The sequence below is a fragment of the Carassius carassius genome, chromosome 14 (genome assembly GCF_963082965.1).
Source record: "Carassius carassius chromosome 14, fCarCar2.1, whole genome shotgun sequence".
NCBI lineage: Eukaryota > Metazoa > Chordata > Actinopteri > Cypriniformes > Cyprinidae > Carassius > Carassius carassius.
The window spans coordinates 8,460,200-8,480,957 of record NC_081768.1 but is presented as its reverse complement, the minus strand read 5'-3'; the positions used below and the strand labels follow the sequence as shown (position 1 = coordinate 8,480,957).

At 34.0% G+C, this 20,758-nt stretch overlaps 1 protein-coding gene across 7 annotated transcripts in view; it reads right to left on the bottom strand.

Moving 5' to 3' along the window:
• Window positions 1-20,758, bottom strand: part of LOC132156854 (phosphofurin acidic cluster sorting protein 2-like) — a 32,097-nt gene that overhangs the window by 5,874 nt on the left and 5,465 nt on the right. For 2 of the 7 annotated variants that reach the window (XM_059565898.1, XM_059565902.1), the window contains exons 2-19: window positions 13,037-13,124; window positions 12,642-12,731; window positions 12,126-12,251; window positions 11,880-12,039; window positions 11,559-11,632; window positions 11,399-11,479; window positions 11,216-11,275; window positions 8,910-9,061; window positions 8,711-8,801; window positions 7,491-7,562; window positions 6,654-6,781; window positions 6,327-6,459; window positions 6,121-6,225; window positions 5,366-5,472; window positions 5,099-5,253; window positions 4,883-4,993; window positions 3,126-3,234; window positions 2,629-2,661 (exon numbers count right to left, since the gene is read on the bottom strand). In XM_059565898.1, the coding sequence (XP_059421881.1) occupies window positions 2,629-2,661; window positions 3,126-3,234; window positions 4,883-4,993; window positions 5,099-5,253; window positions 5,366-5,472; window positions 6,121-6,225; window positions 6,327-6,459; window positions 6,654-6,781; window positions 7,491-7,562; window positions 8,711-8,801; window positions 8,910-9,061; window positions 11,216-11,275; window positions 11,399-11,479; window positions 11,559-11,632; window positions 11,880-12,039; window positions 12,126-12,251; window positions 12,642-12,731; window positions 13,037-13,124 (1,875 nt within the window). Of the gene's footprint in view, window positions 1-2,628; window positions 2,662-3,125; window positions 3,238-4,882; window positions 4,994-5,098; window positions 5,254-5,365; window positions 5,473-6,120; window positions 6,226-6,326; window positions 6,460-6,653; window positions 6,782-7,490; window positions 7,563-8,710; window positions 8,802-8,909; window positions 9,062-11,215; window positions 11,276-11,398; window positions 11,480-11,558; window positions 11,633-11,879; window positions 12,040-12,125; window positions 12,252-12,641; window positions 12,732-13,036; window positions 13,125-20,758 lie in introns of all 7 variants that reach the window. The other 5 variants (XM_059565899.1, XM_059565901.1, XM_059565900.1 and 2 more) reach the window with 5 other exon arrangements.

The window sequence follows — 20,758 nt, the reverse complement described above, 5'->3', positions numbered from 1 at the left end:
ACACATGGTTTACTGACTGGTAAATTAACCCCATTAAACTGCACACTATATCTACTAAAACCCCTCTTAAGTTTAGAATAACATTTCTATCTCTGAGAAGAAAAGGCTTAAAAGACTGATTTTATACAATTTTGTCTGGTTCATTCACTCTTTGCCCTCCAACTGAGCGTCCTTTAACTTCAAATTCTTCCCAACTTTCAGTTAAATACAGCAAACTATTTTGTGTCATCCACTAAAGCGTGTCGGAGAAATGCTACAAAGAAATGCTGTAAAGCGAGTCAAGCTAATTGAAACAGAGATGGTCTAATGCAGAGATTATAAATTAGCAATGAAAATAATGTTAAAATGGTTATGCTACTTGTACATTATATACAAAAAATAAAATCATGAAATGGCCAGTCTGTTCAGCATGAAATTAGTTTTTAAAGGAAAGTATTATTTTAAATATATATACACTCTATAATACTGATTTTGCAATACAACAAACAGATTTACATTCAGACTGAAATCTCATGTTCTGTTAAACCATCTCTGATCACTAGAAGAGCAAAACCCCAAACCAGAAGCAAATTATAAGAGAACGGAAAGAATAAATAATCTGTGCCAACAAACCACCCCAAAACCAACACAGCACAATGCCAAATAGAGGGAGTTCACATTTGAGCCGAAATAGAAGTTGCTCTCAGTGAAAGGCGTAACAGAAGGTCTACTATTGCTCTGCAAAACGGAGAATATAGAGACACTGATGAAACCAATAACTGAGAATTCAGCCAATATCAGCAGCAATACTTCAAGCACCTGCACGGAGAATCAAGACTGTGAGTGTTGTGTAGTTTAAGCTTTTTACTCTAATGAGAGAAAAAATGAACATGAAGCTAAAACAGAAACTTAGGAAATAATTTTACCTCCATCATAAACTCTTTTCACCTCAGATATCCTTTCTGCCTTTTCATGAAAGTGCAATTGTTTGAAATCATCTGCATTTTCTATTCAAACTGAAGATATCTCCGGGATCCAGTAATCCTCATTACATACCAACATTACAAAAGCATATACAGTGCCATTCAAAAGTTTGAAATCAGTAAGATTTTTTATATTTTTTATGCTCATTAAGGCTGTATTTATTTGATCAAAAATACAGAAATAAAACAGTAATATTGTGAAATATTATTGCAATTTTTAAAACTGGTTTCCTATTTTAATCTACTTTAAAATATAATTTAATTATGTGACGCACCGCTGAATTTTCGCATTCATTACTCCAGTGTCACATGATCCTTTAGAAATCGTTCTAATGTGCTGATTTATTATCAGTGGTGAAACTGTTGTGCTGTTCGATATTTTTCGGAACCTGTGATACTTCATTTTTTGATGAATAAAAAGTAAAAAAGAAAAGCATTTATTTAAAATACAAATATTTTCTAACAATACAAAGACTTTAATATCACTTTTTACCCATTTAACACTTTAAAAGTATTAATTTCTAAAAAAAGAAAGAAAAAAATTCTACTTTGAATAAAGTTTTTTTTTCTTTTTATTGATCAAAGAATCCTGAAAAACATTCATATTAGAATGATTTCTGAAAAATCATGTGACACTGAAGACTGGACTAATGATGCTGAAAATTCAGCTTTTCATCAGAGAAATAAATTATATTTTAAAGTATATTAAAATGGAAAACCCTTTTTTAAATTTTAATAATATTTTACAAATTTACATTTTCTTTCTGTATTTTCGTCAAATAAATGCAGCCTTGATGAACACAAGAAACTGATCCCAAACTTTTGAACAGCACTGTACACATATTTCTTAATACATTTCCCAAAAACAGTGTCAACATAAAAAATAAATGAAAATGTATTTCAATTTCATTATTTTCCCCATATAAATATAACAAATTATATTAAATCAACCTGTAATACATTTCAAAATATAACTGAAAAATGCATGTATTTCATTAACAATTACTTCAGTTCTTTAGTCAGTAATCAAATAATAAAGAAGGATGTCACAGAAAAAAATGGCCTGAAACTTAAAAACAGTGTATAATTAACATAATCGCCCTTTTTTTTTTTTTTTTACTGATTTCTGATGTCCTCTATATAGGTTTTATTAAAGTATTATTATGTACTTTTTTCTAGGCCCTTGGAGGACATTTAGGTTTTGAAAGTTATAAGAAGCTTAAACTGAAAAGGCTCTGGAACATTGTGTGCTCTGCTGAAGGACATCGGAGGTGTGCGGAGGATGATGGAGGTAATATTCCTACTCAGAGAAACAAGAGATCCAATAAAACCCTCAGATTCTTTCCACACCACAGCCTTTATTACACAATTCAATGGCTGATTCCAAAATCATCAGAAGGTGGAGAAGAAATAAAAAGGAGAAACTGCAATGCTTGATATAGCAGCTACAGAAAAGGAAGCCCCAGCACATAATCCCACTGAACACTTTTCACCCCGAATAAACCACAAATCATAAAGTGTGGATGAATCTCTATAGAGTTCAACAGAATCTCTCTGCTCAGCTATAATTCCCCTCAATACTACAGAAGAAGAGCAAGCGAGATAAAGGAAGCGGAGATGTATCTGATTGTCTACAGTATCAGCACAGGCAGGAGGACCACAATACCTTACAGCAAAATCAAAATGAAAGCTCTTTTTCCTTCAGAGAGGGCAAGGAAAAGAAAAAATAAAGAGAAATAAAGTGTGTTATTTACAGACATAGATGATAAACCGTGACATTCACATGCTTTATGTCCAAACATGAGTTTAAGGAGGAGGATGCTCATGAAAAAGATGCAAATATCTGGAAAAATGAACAAAATGGAAACCAGATACCTGCATCTTCAAAGCATCTGAAAATGAACCCAGCCTCTAATAACATATTTTCGAAGCACTTTTACATCAAGAGATTATTGATATTCTTTTAATTGTATTTAGCCAAATACAATTGTGGCTAGTCATAATCTTTGAAAAGGTTTTATTATAGAATGGTAACATGTTAAAAATCACACTGATATTTCATATTCAGTGTGTTCTGCACAAACCATTTATGTTGCCTCCTCTGAAAGGTTCAATTCTTTTATAAAAATATGGATCTGGGCTGCTGTGTGCGTGGTGTATCACCTTTTCTGTTTATAGGTAAGCATGGCCTCTGCTATGGGCAGCTGATGAGCTCCGTTTGCTCCCAGCATGTACTGTGTTACCCGGGACACCACATCTGGACTGTCCTGAACTGCTGGAGAAGTTTGAGAGAGAAGAAAGAGAAAATGTTGATTTTTATACATTTATAAAAATGTGTGTGTGCATTTACATTTATATACACTTTTAATATATTTAAAAATAACATTATTAAGAAAAACGCTATATATTACACTATATAGAAAAAAATTGAATTTTAATAAATATGATATTTGATATAAAAAGAAAATAAAATTGAACATATATAATAGATTTATACATATACATACATACATATATATATATATATATATATATATATATATATATATAGTACAGACCAAAAACATTACGTTGGAAACATTACTATTTTTTATGTTTTTGAAAGAAGTTTCTTCTGCTCATCAAGCCTGCATTTATTTGATCAAAAATACAGAAAAAATGTAATATTGTGATATATTATTACAATTTAAAATAATTGTTTTTAAATTTATTATACTTTAAATTATCATTTATTTCTGTGATGCAAAGCTGAATTTTTAGTATCATTATCACATGATCCTTTAGAAATCATTCTAATATGATGATTCATTATCAAAGTTGGAAACAGTTCTGCTGCTTAATATTTTTTCAGAACATGTGATACTTTTTTAGGATACTTTGATGAATAAAAAGTAAAAAATAAAAAAATTAAAAAAGATATGTTTTTAAAATATAAATATTTAGTAATAACAATAAACACTACTGGTCAGTAATTTTTTTCTTTCTTTTTTTTTTTAAATAAAATCAATACTTTTATTCAGCAAGGATGTGTTAAATTGATAAAAGTGATAGTAAAGAAAATATATTATTAGAATATATATTATTAGAATTTTTTTTTTATTTTGAATAAATGCAGTTCTTTTTAACCTTTTATTCATCAAATATATTAGACAGCAGAACTGTTTCCAACACTCATAATAAATCAGAATATTAGAATGATTTCTAAATGATCATGTGATAGACTGGATGTTACATGTGACACTGAAGGCTGGAGTAATGATGCTGAAAATTCAGTATCAATTCATTTTAAGTATATTCAAATAGAATTATTATTCTATACAACTATTATTCTAAGTTGTAATAATATTTCACAATATTACTGTTTTTTTTTTTGTATTTTTGATCAAATAAATGCAGGCTTGATGAGCAGAAGAAACTTCTGCTCATCAAAAAAAAAATATATATAATAATAATAATAATAATAATAATAATAATAATAATAATATATATATATATATATACACACACACACACATATATACACATATATATATATATATATATATATATATATATATATATATATATATATATATATATATATATATATATATATATATACAATTGTAATGTTTAAAACTCATTGATTAATAAAAATACAAATATAAAATATATTGCTATTTTATGTAATAGAAATATACAGTATATATTTTATCTATATATAATTAAAATTATTTTACAAAAAAGAACATAATATATTCCACAATATATAAATATATTATTAAAATATTTAATTTAGTTTATTATTTAAACATTTGTAATTTTATATCATTATAATATTAATATAAAATTAAATATTATATGAAAGAGTACACATTTTATTTGTTTACCTATGCAGATGGATAGAATGAAGAGTGAATGGGTATATCAGAGAAGGTTACCTGATGTTGGTGCTTCTGGTTTGTGGAAGAGATCTCTCCATGCTGAGTCCTGGAACAGACTGTTATATCTGTGGTCTATACTGGCCAGATATTTAGCCACTGGATGAACCCCTACACACACACACACACACACACACACAAACGTTTTTTAAGCTCTTCTGGTAATGTTTTATTGGCCAGTGACTGCTCATTATTTTCCATGACTCCTGCACTTACCAAGCGGGATGATAAGGAATCGCAGGTATCCGAGCCAGTCGGGGGTTTTGTGTGTCAGGTGATCCACAAACAAACGCAAAACAACAGACAGGTAATGCTGAGCTCCTGCTACTCCGATCCGCACAGGAGACGGTGTGACTGAGTTACTGTTACAACTAGAGAGAAAGAGAAAAGGAGAAATAAGTACATAGTGTGTCACTATCCTGGAATAACTAAAACCCAATGGCAGAAGTATGAAGAAATAATGTGTGACTGTGTCTGACTCACAATCTCTGTATGCGAGAGATGATGGTGTTGAACGCAGCCTGTATGTCAGCCGTGGTGCACGTACACACAACAGGAAGACCGTGATTCTGTAACACCTCAGATACATACTGAGACAAAACATTTCAGGACTGATGTCAGACTTATTCCAAATGCTTATGAATCATATTAATGATTTATTATTTTCATTTAAGTATGAAATTTAGTATGAAATTTATCAAAAGTGAAAGTAGAGTTTTACATTATTAATTCCATTTCAACTAAATAAAGGACCTTCACAACTGTTTTCAGCACTGATAATAAGAAGAAATATTTCTTGAGCAGTAACTCAGCATATTAGAATGATTTCTGAAGGATCGTGTGAAACTGAAGACTGGAGTAATGATGCTGAAAATTCAGCTTTGCCATCAGATAAATTACATTTGAAAATATATTTGAAAATATATGAATTTTTAATTGAAAATATATATTTTTTACTGTATTTTTTATACTAATTATTTTTATATTTTTCAGTTTTGGTCACTATAAAACAAAAATATAATATGCAGCAAAAATAACTAATCCTTATCATTTAATTTTAATTAAATAATTTTAATTATAATTTTTATACTTATAATAAATTTACGTTTAAAAATAAAAATCTATATAAAATGATAGTAATATGTAAGCTTTATATCACCAGCCAAAATCTACACAATAAATGGCAACATGTGCCATCACAGAAACAGCCCTGTTGTATTAACAGCTGTCAATCATACCTGGCCCTGCCAGTCCGAGGTGTTAATGAGGATGATGCTGTCGGGAAGATGGCTGTCTGACACCAGGATGTGGTTCAGCTGGTCATAAACCGTTTTGCGTGGAATCTAACCGGACACAAACCAAACAGACGGTTGGCAAACAGAAACGGCTGCTTCTGTTTAGTACCTGGAGTATATTTGTAGTGTGCAGAGAGGATCTATCTGACCTGTAGGTGGCAGCGTGTGTCAAACGAGCGCTCGTTGTCCAGACTGTTGGCTCTCTCGTTGGGCGGTCGACTGGTGTGTCTCTCTTTAAGTGATGTGCTCCGTCCCCGTCGACCTGCCAACTTCGGCTCAACCCTTCAGATGAAGAGAGAAAGTTTTTCACATTGCAGAGGGGTTTTAAAAACTAAAACACTAAACAGGGTGGACAAAAACACACATCAGAGGGAGCTTTGTTAAAAAAAAAATTGTAACCCACCTTGACGGTCATCTTAAACTGGTAAGATATATTAAACTCTCTTCATCTAACAGCAGGGTTTATGTATCCTCACCGGTTGGATGAAATGATAAGAGACTCGGTTTTGGTCATCCGGCCAGTAGGAGGCAATCTCTCCATAAAAGTGTCCATGTTGTCCATCATCTCCAGTTCAGTGGTAGGGCTCACAACCTCAGGATGACCCTAAAGCCCAAAGACACGTAATAAAACTTTAAAAACACGTTACACATTATACAACGGAAGAATGTCTTAAGGCTGGTTAAAAAACCTGAATAATACAGTATTTATTTTTTTATAATCTAGGTGTATTTTTTATATATATATATATATATATATATATATATATATATATATATATATATATATATATATATATATATATATATATATATATATATATATATATATATATATATATATATATATATATATATATATATATATATATATATATATATATATATATATATATATATATATAAAATGTTTCCATGAAAAATTGAGTGAAATACACACACACACACACACACATATATAAACAGCTTAAACTGACACAGAAATTTGTCTTAACACCATCATTATCTTAAAGTTGTGAGATAAGGAAGGGTCACAAAAGAAACAAGAAATAAAAATGGCACATTTTAAAAGGCCAAATAAAGTATATTGGCAGAAATATAATATTTTTTAATAATAATAATACAATAATTTTTTTTTGTAACTTCCCTAATCTAAGTTTGAGACTTGAACTAAACGACATTGTTCTGCACTGCTGCCACCACACCACATGTTGATTCAGTGGGCGATTCATTAGCTGTGATTCAGCTTTCTCAAAACAAACATGTAAGTCTTGATCTGATGTTCAGTGAATATCTTATAGTAGTGAACGACGTACCATGGAAACATTATCAGATTCATTATCCATCTGAAACTTTCCACCTAAAGCCCTTATTTTATCAGGATCCATCTGAACAGAGAAAGAGAGAAAGGTAGAGAGTTAGCTCAGGAGTGATTAAACTGAAGTGTTTATGTTTCTAACCTAGCTTATACATCCTCCTCATGGGGAAAAATGCTTAAAAATAAATCTCAATATATATTACCATTCCAACATTGGGTCAATAATTTTTTTTTTATGTTTCTGAAGACATCTTTAATGTTCAAAAAAGCTGCATATATATATATATATATGCAGCTTTTATCATATATATATATATATATATATATGCAGCTTTTATCATATATATATATATATATATATATATATATATATATATATATATATATATATATATATATATATATATATATATATATATATATATCTCATAAGTATCAATTTCATGTATTCTTGCTGAATAAAAAATTATTGACTCAAAACTTTTGAATGGCACATATATATATTTGGAAAGGGTTAGTATAAGGTTAGTATAATTAGCTTTATTTCAAGTGCCCCTATTATGGATTTTTTTAAATGACCTATCAAGCAGTGTTCAACAGAGCTCTAAGTGAATGAAAACATTCTGCAAAGTTTTAAATCTGAAAGTGCACCGTGTATAAAGTTAGTCTCTCTCAAAAGAAAGAGTCGACTCTGAATTATTGAAATGAGTCAGTTTTAAAATGAATCCCAAGCCTTCCATGTTGAAGTAGACATGAAACATTAGCATATTGTCCGCCCTCTTGTTGGCCTTTTCACACTGATCTGAATGAAAATGCAAATTCATTCTTTGCCACTAGGTGCTGCTTGGTAAAAATAGTGGTTTCCCCAGTAACGCTATACACAATGCAGCCCTGCGCTCCCAAACACTGCTTTTTCAGACAGGAAAGATGAAATGAAAATGACACCAATCGGGCCAATCACCGCAGATTAGTGTCACGCAAAGGAGGGGTTTGGAAAATGAATCATTGAGCGAATCGTTTGGGAGTCGTTGAGCAAGTAAGGTAAAAATAAATGCATATTATAAGACAATGAAAGTGTTTTTTCACCTTGCATGCATGTCAACCTGTTGTTAGGGACTCCTAAGACCAAAATATGAACGTTTCATTTCCCCATAATAGGGACACTTTAAGTGTATGTGTGCATTTAAATATCTTCTAAACACATGAATGAGTTCTTACTGGACTGGGTGGCTCTCTGTTACTCCTAACGCTGTGAATGCTGCCAATTTCTGTCTGAGAGCTGGATAGAGAAATTCCTTCAAAATATGGCCTAAACCACACACAGACACAAAAAAGGTGAGGGTTAATAAAATAACATGCATCTCAACAGATATAGCACTCAATAAACACTAATGACCAAACTCTCTTCTCAACATACTTGAGTGTAGGTTTTGGGGTGCTGAGAACACTTTCATCATCATCCAGATCTGGTCCACTGTCACTCGGGTTCTCAAACTCTAAACTCTCCAGATCCAGATCTTCTTCTACTTCTGGAGGCGGCTCGGCTGGGTCCTGCTCCGAGTCCAACACCTACAAACATTTCAACATTATTTAGGCCTCATTTGAACTGCATAAATGTGCCGGGCAGAAGAGTGAGGGATGGTGAGACAGAGGGTCAAGCATAATCTGATGAAACAGAGACTCACAATCGATCCCAAAGTGGCATGTGATGTTCCCGGATATTATTAATGAGAGAGGAAATCAATCAAGGACTTTGTTTGTAGCCATCAATGTTCAGGGTGAATCCGGCTTCTTAACAGATTTTAACAAGCTGCTGCTGATTGAGTTAAATGCACTAATGTCATTTCTGCTACTAATATAGATGTTATAAAATTAAATAATCTTTATGTAAAGTACTTTGAATTACCATTGTTTATTAAATATGATTACAGCATAGATAAACTCAAATGAACTCAAATTTACCTTTCTTCATTTATTTTTGACTGGACTACCAAATAACATTTTTACACCAGTGTTATTTACTGCTACAATATTTAGAAATGTATTATTGGAATCACATTTAGCATTTTATTTAGCTTTTAATTCTGTTGTTTTTGCCATTTTTATTAGTTAAAAATATTTTAAAACATTTCTATATTTTTCTTCTTCCAGTTTAAGTTTTAAGTCGTTTCAGTATTTAAACATTTCATTTCAGGTGACTGTCAAGGCAACATTACAAAGTTTTTCATTCAATATTTATATTTTATTTTATTTCAGCTTTGTTTTGATTAACAGAAAACATATTGGATAGTTCACAATAACAACACTGTTTCACACAAAGTGGATTAAAATCCTTTTCTATATCATACAGGGACTCCACTTGCTAAATTAAACATGAAACATAAGGAGGTCACGTGACAACAATGCAGCATACAGTACTACTGCTTGAGATGTTTCATTGATTAATGGCTATACCATTTCTTCTACTGCTTTTTTTGAAATAGTAGTCAGAACACAGTATATACTGGGCAATATTTAGTAAGTTGTAAGCTAGTCCTCAATTCCATGTAACCCTACTGACAGTTCTGACTGCTAAATACCTTTCCTTATAATATTTGTGAAAAACTTCGGCCTGGTTTCATAATAAGAATCAGCATACTGTCAGGACGTAACCTGAGACATAATGCTGATGAGATCATGTTCCTGTCCCGCTGGACGTCACTGCTGAATCTGCACATCACCACACACTTCCTGTCCTTCAGAAGAGGACTGACCTCTGAACCCAAAGTGGCATGTGTTTATTTTGCTGTGGGCAGCATTTTCTTTTTTCATGCTTACTAGTTATATGTTGAAATTGTTGAATATATAGAATGGTGTAGGAACCAAATACTAGCTTACTACTTACTGAATACTTTGGTGGATATACTGTATACCACCTATTTGTAAAAAAAAATGTATACCATTGTTGTTGTTTTTGCATTGTGGGTAAAATTTGTGCAACTACAGCAGCGGATTTAGGTTTATGCATACAGTACACATTTGAATAATGTTTACAGTGTACATACTATACACCGCAGAAACAGTAAGAATATTATAGCCAAAGTCCTTGTGTCAGTCGTGCTCTCATTCTGCAGAACGCCACTCTACAAGATTATCAGCAAACAAGGATTGGGTTTCCGTAGCAGTGCTGATTATGCACAGCTAAATTAATCTGCGGAGCCTGGCAAGGGTCAGGCCTTGAGTCCACTGACTGATCACAGACTGAACCGAATCTACAACAGGAGAAGAAATCAACTCATTTATTATAACCTACACCTTATCACATGACAACAATCCTTGAAACTGATGAACTGAGCTGGATGATGAAACTATTGTCTTCTGTATAGATGATTAAATTACATTTGTTTCATAAATGATGAACTTCAATGAACTGAACGGAATCAAACTGAACTGGCTTTACAGCAGAATTCGAATTTGTCTCATTATTTTCCTTTCTATTACTATGAAGCTGCTTTGAATAATCTGTATTTTATATAGCACTACAGTATAAAGGTGGCTTGGCTTGACTACCTCTCAGTAAAGTAAAGTACATTTAGTTCAAAACAAACTAAGTTGCATGCAAACACAGATTGTTCTACCGAGATGGAAAAAAAAACATATTGGCTCACCACACAAGTCAACCTGCACATCCTGACTAACATGTATTTATACACTTAAAAACAAATAGACTCTTTATTTACCCACCTCATCAGAAACTCTGAACCGTTTGAGCAATGCCACCACGCGCTGCTTAAAGTTCTGCTGCTAATGGAGATAGAGAAGCACACACACAGACATACACACTCATATTAACAGTCTGTTTACTACTTGATCACATCTGACAGCGATGACTGGGAATGAATTCTCATTGTTCTCTGGCATTCTTACCCTGGTGATCGATGCCGTCCGGACTATTGACCTCCTCTGCTTTTTTGGTTTCCTCATCTCGTACTCGTCATCCTCAAGATCCTGAGGAGCATGTATATACACGAGTCAGCAGAAAAAGAGGGAAGTGAGGTTGCTTTGCTTGTGTGCTGTTTGTAATCACCTGTCCTTGTGCTGCGTCATCACTGGCCTCCTGCTCCGATGAGAAGCTTTCATACTCTTCTTCCGAGTAATTATCTACCAAGTCAAAAAAGGAACAAGGAAAGACCCAGTCCTGAATACTGATTGGTCAATGTAGTGTTCCAGCTAGTGATGTACCGCTATTGACATTTTTGCTAATATATTAAACTAATAATTCTTTTTAAGTAATGCTTGATAACTAATAAATAGACATTAATACATATATTTTTACTTTAAATAAAAAAATAAAATTAAAACAGTAAATATAAACTGAAATATACAGTATGTGTATGTATGATTTTACCAGAACATTTGATTTTCTGTCCCAGAATGGCCGCCTCTTCATGGTCTATAGGCTGACTGGACAGGGAATAGATCCAAATCTCAGCAACTTTACCCAGAAACTCCTTCTGATTACTGCAAAGAGCCAAGACCTGCCCACCTTCTGCAGGATGCTGCATTACCTACACACACACATACACAAATCAGCATTTAAGCATTGTATATGCTTCAAAAGTGACTATTAACTTCCCTGAGAAATCCGAAATACCTCTGCCATGTCTATAGAACCAGCTGCCAATGTCTTGTAACCCAAAATTGTTCGGTTTTTGTACCTCTTCCTCCGCTGAAGCAGGATTTGCAATTTATTTCCCTCACGTTTCAGAAAATGAGGGTACTACTCACATCCAAACATGTACACACAGGAGAGAGACAGGAAAAACCTCGAACTCAATTTGATTAGAAATCTCTGGAACGATTCAGAGCACACTGAAAAATTATGTCTTAAAAGCAATATTGGCTCGGTTTCAAAACCTAGTAAGCTGCCTACACAGAGAGCATTTAGCATCTTTTGTTTTAATTTTAATGCAGTGCAGCAAGTATACTTGTACATATAAAATGCAAGGCAAGAGTGACGCAGTGTGTTCAAAATCAATCACTTACGAGGTTTTTGTCAGGCAAGGCAGCTGTCAATGTAAGCAGTAGATAACTAGACAGTTCACTAAGTTTTGGTTCAGAGCCATTTAAGGCAGCAATTTGAAAAATTGTGTTTTGAAGATATCTTTACCTGTAGTGAGAAAGTGAGAGCGAGCTCAGTCTCCACCCCACCAGCAGGGGGCAGCACTATCTCATGAGAGCGCAGGATTCGCTTGGAGCCCTACGGGCACAAACAGTCTCTTTATCTGTATTTCACCCAATTGATCATTCTGTCATCACTTTGAAGAAACAATTATCCACAAAATTTGGGATTGTGCTTTTTTAAAAAGCCTTTTGGACCTTGGACTTAGAAGATTTTTGCCATAAGGAATTTATCATCAGTCTATTGACGAAAAGTTTATTTTTGATGACCCTTTATGACACTACGAAACTATGCACTCTAATTAATTTCTCATGTATTGTAAACCTCTTAGAATATGTTTATTGTCTCTAAACAACGTACACTTTATAAAGCTGATTACTAACCTGAATCTTGACTGCAATGACGACAGAAATCAGCTCCTTGTCAAGTTCCTTCGTCACCACGAGTTTCTTCAAAGTCAGACTACACAGCCTACAGACAAAAACAAATAATTGATTATACATAACATCTGGCTAATCGGCAAGCAATCTTTGTAATGAGCATTTGGAAAAAGTACCATGGTTTACAGAACAACAGCACAAAGAGAAATTTGACATTTTCGGGTGAATTATCTCTCCACTTTACAATTGGTTAACAAACAGGCACTCGGTTGCTGTTTTGTCAGTAAATGTTTGGGAATGTGATCCATATGTTTGCTCCTGTAACAGGATGCGAGTTGATCATCTTGTTTTCTATATCCCAAGTTTCTTATCAGTGAGGCACTGTATGAACCTTCAATTTCCAAAGAAAACTCAATCTTCCTAAGAACAACTACTGCAAACCTAAACTCTAAAACTCAGCTGGGAGAAATTCTACAAGACTTGATCAGGTCTGAAGCTGAAAACAGACCCACAGCAGCTTTCAAATGGGACAAATCAGTCCAGAAAACAGCTGGAATTCATGGGATTGATAAAGTGGGGTTTGGGGATTTCAGTCCTCTGGAAACTTGCACACAAAACGGTTTACAAAACGTTCCATTGAGTGTCTGTCATTTTAGGCATGAGGAACTATTCAAAGGGGCCAAAATCATTTTACTAAAACATAATAAACACACACCCTCACTCTGACACTGAGACATCTAACCTTTAACACATACAGTGACAATGCAAATGAGGAAAGAATCTAAAAACTGCAACATTTGCATCACAGAGCCAAACATTTCCAGAATAAAAGGATTAGCAGACCAAAAAAAAAAGACATGAAGTCATTATTTGCCAATATTCTTCCCTTTAGCCAAAGCCAAATTTATGCGCATATTCAAATTGCAAGAGAATTCCATTTGATTCTCGCACTAAGCTAATGAATGACTTCAGAATATTGGAATGTAATGTACAATTTTATGATGCTTTTATGGTGATTTTTGTCATTTAAGGAGCTTGACGAGCACATTTACTAATAGTTTGGAAAAGAATGTGAGTATTCTGATTTCCTCTTGTGGTCTTATTGATTTGGAACAACAATAAGGTTGAATAAACTACAGATTTTTAATTTTTTGGGTGAAATGTTCCTTTGCACACTAACTGTGGAGGGAGAGAATCCTGTCACAGAGAGAGGATGAGATAATGTCAGTCATGCAGGGAGGGAGTCAGACAGAGATGAAGCGAGAGGGAAGTGATCAAGGGACCAGAGAAGCCCCTAGAGGCCCCAGAGCAGCTTGTATAGAGAGGGAAGCCAATGGAAACGGACCCATATGCATGCACCTCATAGAATATTAATGAGAAACACTTTATATATTCAAATCACATACCAGGTACTATGAGGACAAGGAAGAGGGAAAGAGAGAGGCACACAGTACAATCTCAAATGTGATCTGAAGGCTGGTATTGTTCACATAACATTCTCACTTTGACACACACACACACACAAACAAAAGCCATTCTTCTTCCCTTAGCGACTGCAACAAAGGAACACACAGCGTTTTTGAGTCGACTTAACATACACACATTTCTCTCTCACAGACACACACACACACACACACACTGAAACTAAAATATTAATAATATTTAAAAGAAAAAAAAACATTTGCATTTAAGCAGCATTGTACAGTAAAAATCCTTTGTGTCTAGGTGTAATTTTTCTAAATGACAATTAGCATAATTACAGCATAACAAGTAACGTTGAATGTGTAGAAGACATCAAATTCTATTTTGCAAATATACTTTACAATTTAAATACCATATTTGTTTCCGCATTACAGTAATGAGTGTAGTAGACTAAAAATAACTGGGGAAGATTATCATTTTCTTTATGATTATCTATTTAACTATAATGAAAATTATGCAAAATGCAATTCTTATTTCTAAAACCTGTATGATTTTGCAATTAAATTTGTCTTAGGTTCGCCCTGTAAAAACAGCCATATTTCAAGTTAATCACACATTCAACAAATTACATACTGTAATTTTAAACAGTCAACACACACTATATTTCTAATAAATACAGGAAGTAAAAATAATTGATTTTAGTGAATGCTGTGTGAGAGGTTGATTATTGAGACCAAAAAACATGACACAGGCACACAGGCAATTTTATGATGTTTTCACAGTACAAAGGCTGATTATTTCAGCTGGTGTGATGACTTGTGTGTGTGTGTGTGTGCTTGGTCTCTCACTGCACACACTCACGTCAATCAAACCCCTCTAATAACTATGTATAACCTCCTATAAAGATCTAACAGCCCTCAATGACCTCTCGCCGAAGAACAGAGACTGTTCATCCTCTATGGAGTTAAAGATAAACGTGTCTCACTCCACTCAGCTGGATCCAAACTCAATCACATCTCCATTACACACACTCTCCTACAGAGACTTTGTGGGTTTTTCTCTGGCAGATGCTGCAGAAAGCACAGAGGGAATAAGAGCCAAATCAATTTCATTCATTTCTCATCAGAAACCCTGAGGTTCCATCACTCCTGACTCAGGTTACATGCACATCTACTGTAACTGTACGTCTGAAAGGGCAGTGCTAAGGGGTGAAACCATGCTCAAGTTACCGTCCCGGACAGAACACCGGGGTTAGCCCATGCATTAAGAGCTGCCACCAACATTTCACAACACTTACACACAGACACTGCTGGTAGATTTACACCCTCAAGCCTGCAGCTCAGACAACATTTAAGAACATTTATGTCCATTACATATGTTGATGTAATGGACATTTTCTCATATGTATTTACTGCATTGCCATAAGTGTTCTGCACAGTTGCAAATAGTGTGATTGGGATAGACATTCACACTCTAGAGATCATCTGATTGGACAGAAAACAGAGTAGTGCAGGATGAGTCATCAATATTTGGAGTCCTTTTTTCCTTGAAGAGACTGCAAATTTGAACTTTAAGAATCAGTGAAACATTTAGAATCACACTTACAAAGAGTCGACTGCCTCAAAACTACCACACAGACCAAAAGCCACAAATCTATTTGGATTTCATAATTTTTGTTTATGTGTGTCTTCCAAGTGTTTTAAAGGGCAGTTTCCATGCTGGACTCGTGTTCATGTGATCTCATCAGAAAGATGGTCCAAATATTCTGCATGTGTCTGAAAGTGAGTAAACCCCTGAGAGCTGACCCACATTTACTTGTAGAAGCTAAAAACTCACACACATTCACACACTATTCTAACAAGGTCAGTTTGGTCCTAATTAGCCCGAATTCAAAGGCTTGACATATCCTTAGTGTGAATGATGGAAGAGACACATACACTAAGCAGTGTGTAAGTCTATAAGTTATTTTAAGTTACCGTTGGTATAAAAAAATAAAATAAAATAAAAACCACACGACTAGTAAACAGACACAAAAAAGCTATTTCTGTTTGGCTTATATGCAATCAGGTCCAAACTGCTGAGAACAACTTTCTATTTTATCCATATAAACCTGAAAATAAAAAATAGTGACATTAGAAGAAATTAAGAAATTAAATATTATTAGATCACCATGATCAAATGAAACGTACACTACTCAACATTTTTTGAACAGTAAGATTTTAATGGGTTTTTTTTTTTTGCTCACCAAGGATGCATTTATTTGACCAAAATACAGCAAAAGCAGTAATATTGTGAAATATTTAAAATAACTGCTTTCTATTTGAATACATTACAAAATGTAATTTATTCCTGTGATCAAAGCAAAGTTTTCTGCATCACGACTCCAAATAATAATAATAAATGTTTTTGAGCAGCAAAACTGAATATTAGAAGGATTTCTGAAGGATCCTGTCTCGAGTAATGATGCTAAAAATTCAGCTTTGAAAGGAATTACATTTTAAAGTATATTCAAATAGAATGCAGTTCATTTAAATAGTACAAATAGTATTTCACAATTTTACTGCTTCTGTTGTATTTTGGATCAAATAAATGCAGGCTTAGTGTGCAGAAGAGACTTCTTTAAAAACATGAAAACTCTTGCAGTTCAAAAACCTTTGACTGGCAGTGTATAAGTAAAGAAATCTCAGCAGATTTGTCACTGAACTCATTTCTACAAAAGGTCAAGATGTTCTTGTTTCCGTTGAAGCACAAGACGTTCTTTGAATCATTCTCAAATCATGCTGCAAAACACGGATCTCAAATGTAAAATGTGGGCAAACCAAATACTTAGAAATGTATTTTGTGAATAAAAATGTAGCATTATATTATAAACGAATGCAAAACAGAAGCAGTTGCACTAGTGGTTTTACACGTTTGGACACCGCTGTATCCGAATTCAGGATAAACTGTGGTTTTTACCAAGAAAACCACAAACACACTTGACATTTTCGACATTATTTGTTTATCTGAAACTCTGAATTATGTTTTCGAACTTCAAAGACCGTAAAAACCGGAGCAGAGAGTCGAGATAACCTGCACTGTAATCAGTCCCAACGACTATAATAATAAAACTGTGTGTGTGTGAGAGAGAGATATGGACTATATAAATAGTAATTCACTCACAGTAGATCGGAATTCATTTCACCCTGGTGAGATTACAGGAGTCCCTGACCTGTGTATGACAGAGAGACAGAACAACCCACAACTGATCCTCTTAAACCGGACCATTAGACTGGAGAGATCGAGTTAACCTAAGCCTTTAATGGAGATAGGAGAACATAAACCCATGCAAACAATCCTTCTGTGCTTCACCTAAGCACAAGCACACGTTTCTCTGGACACACTCGGTTGGCTTCATTCAGCTCATTAGCTGCAGATGAGTGTGTTGACTTCCAGCAAACTGCAGTTAAAGACTAACACATGCTGAAAACATTTGAGTCAACATGCACATGTATCTCCTTCCCTTGTAAAAACAACTGACCTACATTTCCCTACTTTCTCACTGGATCCACACACACAAAACAAAAAAATGCTGACTAGAAACCAGAGTTTAGTTCCTCCTTCTGCAGAAACATCTCCGGTAGCACAATGCAAGTCTTTATGTTTAGAATATTATAAACTCCCTGTAAAAATGCACCAATGTATACAATAACAAGTACTTGTGATAGACTTGATGCTATAATATAATTGCATTACATGAGAAAATATCAAACAAAGTGGCATTGATTTTTAAGACAGAAAAAGATGTGACTATGTCAAAAATGGCAAATAAAGAAAATTTGTGTTTAGGCCAGTGTGTGAAATCGGCAGAGAACTTCTAGCCAAATGATCATGGGATCCTAAATTATTTCCAGATGGCCTAACTATTGATAAAATAAAACCAAAATTTGTATATTTTATATAAAATAGCAAGGATGCATTAAATTGATACATTAAAGACACATACGTTCTTACAAAATATTGATATTTTAAATAAAAGCTGTTCTTTTAAATGTTCTATTCATAAAAAAATTCTGTAAAAAATATTCTTCATGACATGAAATTGATCTCAGGGTAAAAATATATATCAAGTACAAGTACAACCATTTTCAACTCTGAAAATAAGAAATGTTTCTTCAGCACGATATCCACATGTAAAAATATTTCTGAAGGAAGCAACACTAACAACAGCTTTGCCATCACAGAAATAATTTAAAATTTATCATTTTAAAGTATATTAGATGACTATTTTTTGGTAATCTTACACCAAACCTTTGAATGGTAGTGTCATTAAAAAATATGCATGATTTAGTCAATTTCTTGTTTTCAAGTTGAAGTGAAGGTTTAGTGGATGAACCAGCTGGTTAAAGTAAGTAAAGTTATTTATTAATTCAGAGAAAAGGTCTGCTTAAGGACAATCAAAAACAGTGCAAGATGTGACACAGCGGTTAAAGACATCTATCTGAATATATATGGCTGTAAAATGAGATTGTTGTGTTAGTCAGTAGCATTGTGACCCAACCCTCTTGCACATAACCCATAGTCCTACAAACTAAAATTTTCACACTTTATATGAGACTAATAAAATACCAGAACTGAAATGCAGAACAGAAAACAGTGCAGCTGACTGAAAATTGTGAACTGATATTTTCTACTTTCTGTCTTTGCACAACAAACAGACACACCTGCAATGATCAGGAATGGAGAATTCACGTTGGCTTTATTTAAACTTAAAACCGATGTGCACCACTGCCGTGTGGTCATGCACATGTGATCAGAATGTTCGTGCTAGTTTTGCATTCTTGATAACCATAATTCAAAGCCCTACTGCTGCTGCCTCACACCGGGGCTTCAGGGAAAGAGCAGGTCATGGTCCACAAACCAGCTATTTTTGTCTTTGATGTGCAGACTCCCAGAATCCCCAGGGTGTAAGGCATCTGTTTTTCAGGGTGTGCTCAGATGCCGGTTTTGCTCTGGAATCTTCTGAATCTCTGGACCTCACGGTGATGTTGATGATCAGTCTTTACAAAGAGCTGCACTGCTAATAGACTTTGATCAACAGAGTTTAAAATAAATCCATCTAAATAATTTCGGTACAAAAATAGCAATGCAAATGAAGATACTTGGATTATGAAGAAGGATCTATAGATCACTGTTAAGGAACTGTCAATTCTGTCATCAATGTTCTAAGCCTGTTCGTTTCTTCTGACCAGAAGCAGGATTATTGGCTTTATTTATGACCGCATGCAAATAATTAACAAATGCAGACACCAGCTCAGCTAAAAACCATCAAACACCACATTGTTGGCTGTTTTCACAGAACCTGGTGAACTGGGTTTAAGTTTCTGTGTGGTGATTTTATATGATGCAGGTGTAAAATGAGACATCAGCAAACATTCAGAATATAGTCAGAGGAGTTTTATAGTCTGAATTACTGGCTATTGACTTTAGGAGGTGTGTGTGTGTGTGTGTGTGTGTGTGTGTGTGTGTGTGTGTGTGTGTGTGTGTGTGTGTGTGTGTGTGTGTGTGTGTGTGTGTGTGTGTGTGTGTGTGTGTGTGCTTATGTCACCGTCCTTTTTAACAAACCTTCAGACTTGACTAGACTGGAATCTGAAGGAATGAGAACCAAAAACAAACAGAGAGCAAAAACACCCACACACACACACCTACCCCCCATCTTATTGTAAGTGCCGAGTAAGCAGTTTGTTTGTGTTCTGTTTTTGTGTGTGTGTGTGTGTGTGTGTGTGTGTGTGTGTGTGTGTGTGTGTGTGTGTGTGTGTGTGTGTGTGTGCGCGCAAGTCACTTCATTTCCTGCCATATGCACAGAAAAATTCTAATATTAAACATAAAGGTGAGTATATGATCAAAAACAGTAAAAACAGTCATATAAATAATTAAAATAACTGTAAATATGTTATTCCTGTGATGGCCAAGCTGAATTTTCAGCAGTCAGTCTTCAGTGTCACATGATCCTTCAGAAATCATTCTAATATGCTGATTTGATTTTTAAGAAACATATTTTTATTATTATCAATGTTGAAAAATATTGTGCTGCTTAAAGGTATAGTTCACCCAAAAATAAAAATTCTGTCATTAATTACTCTCCATCATGACTTTGAAACCCATAATAACTACAACGTTAAAGGGCCAAAAATTTAGTAGTCATTGTTAAAATAGTCCATGTGACCTCAGTGGTTCAATCGTAATTTTATGAAGATATGACAATATGTTTTGTGCACAAAGAAGATTAAAATAACGACTTTATTTGCATACATCATGGTACTC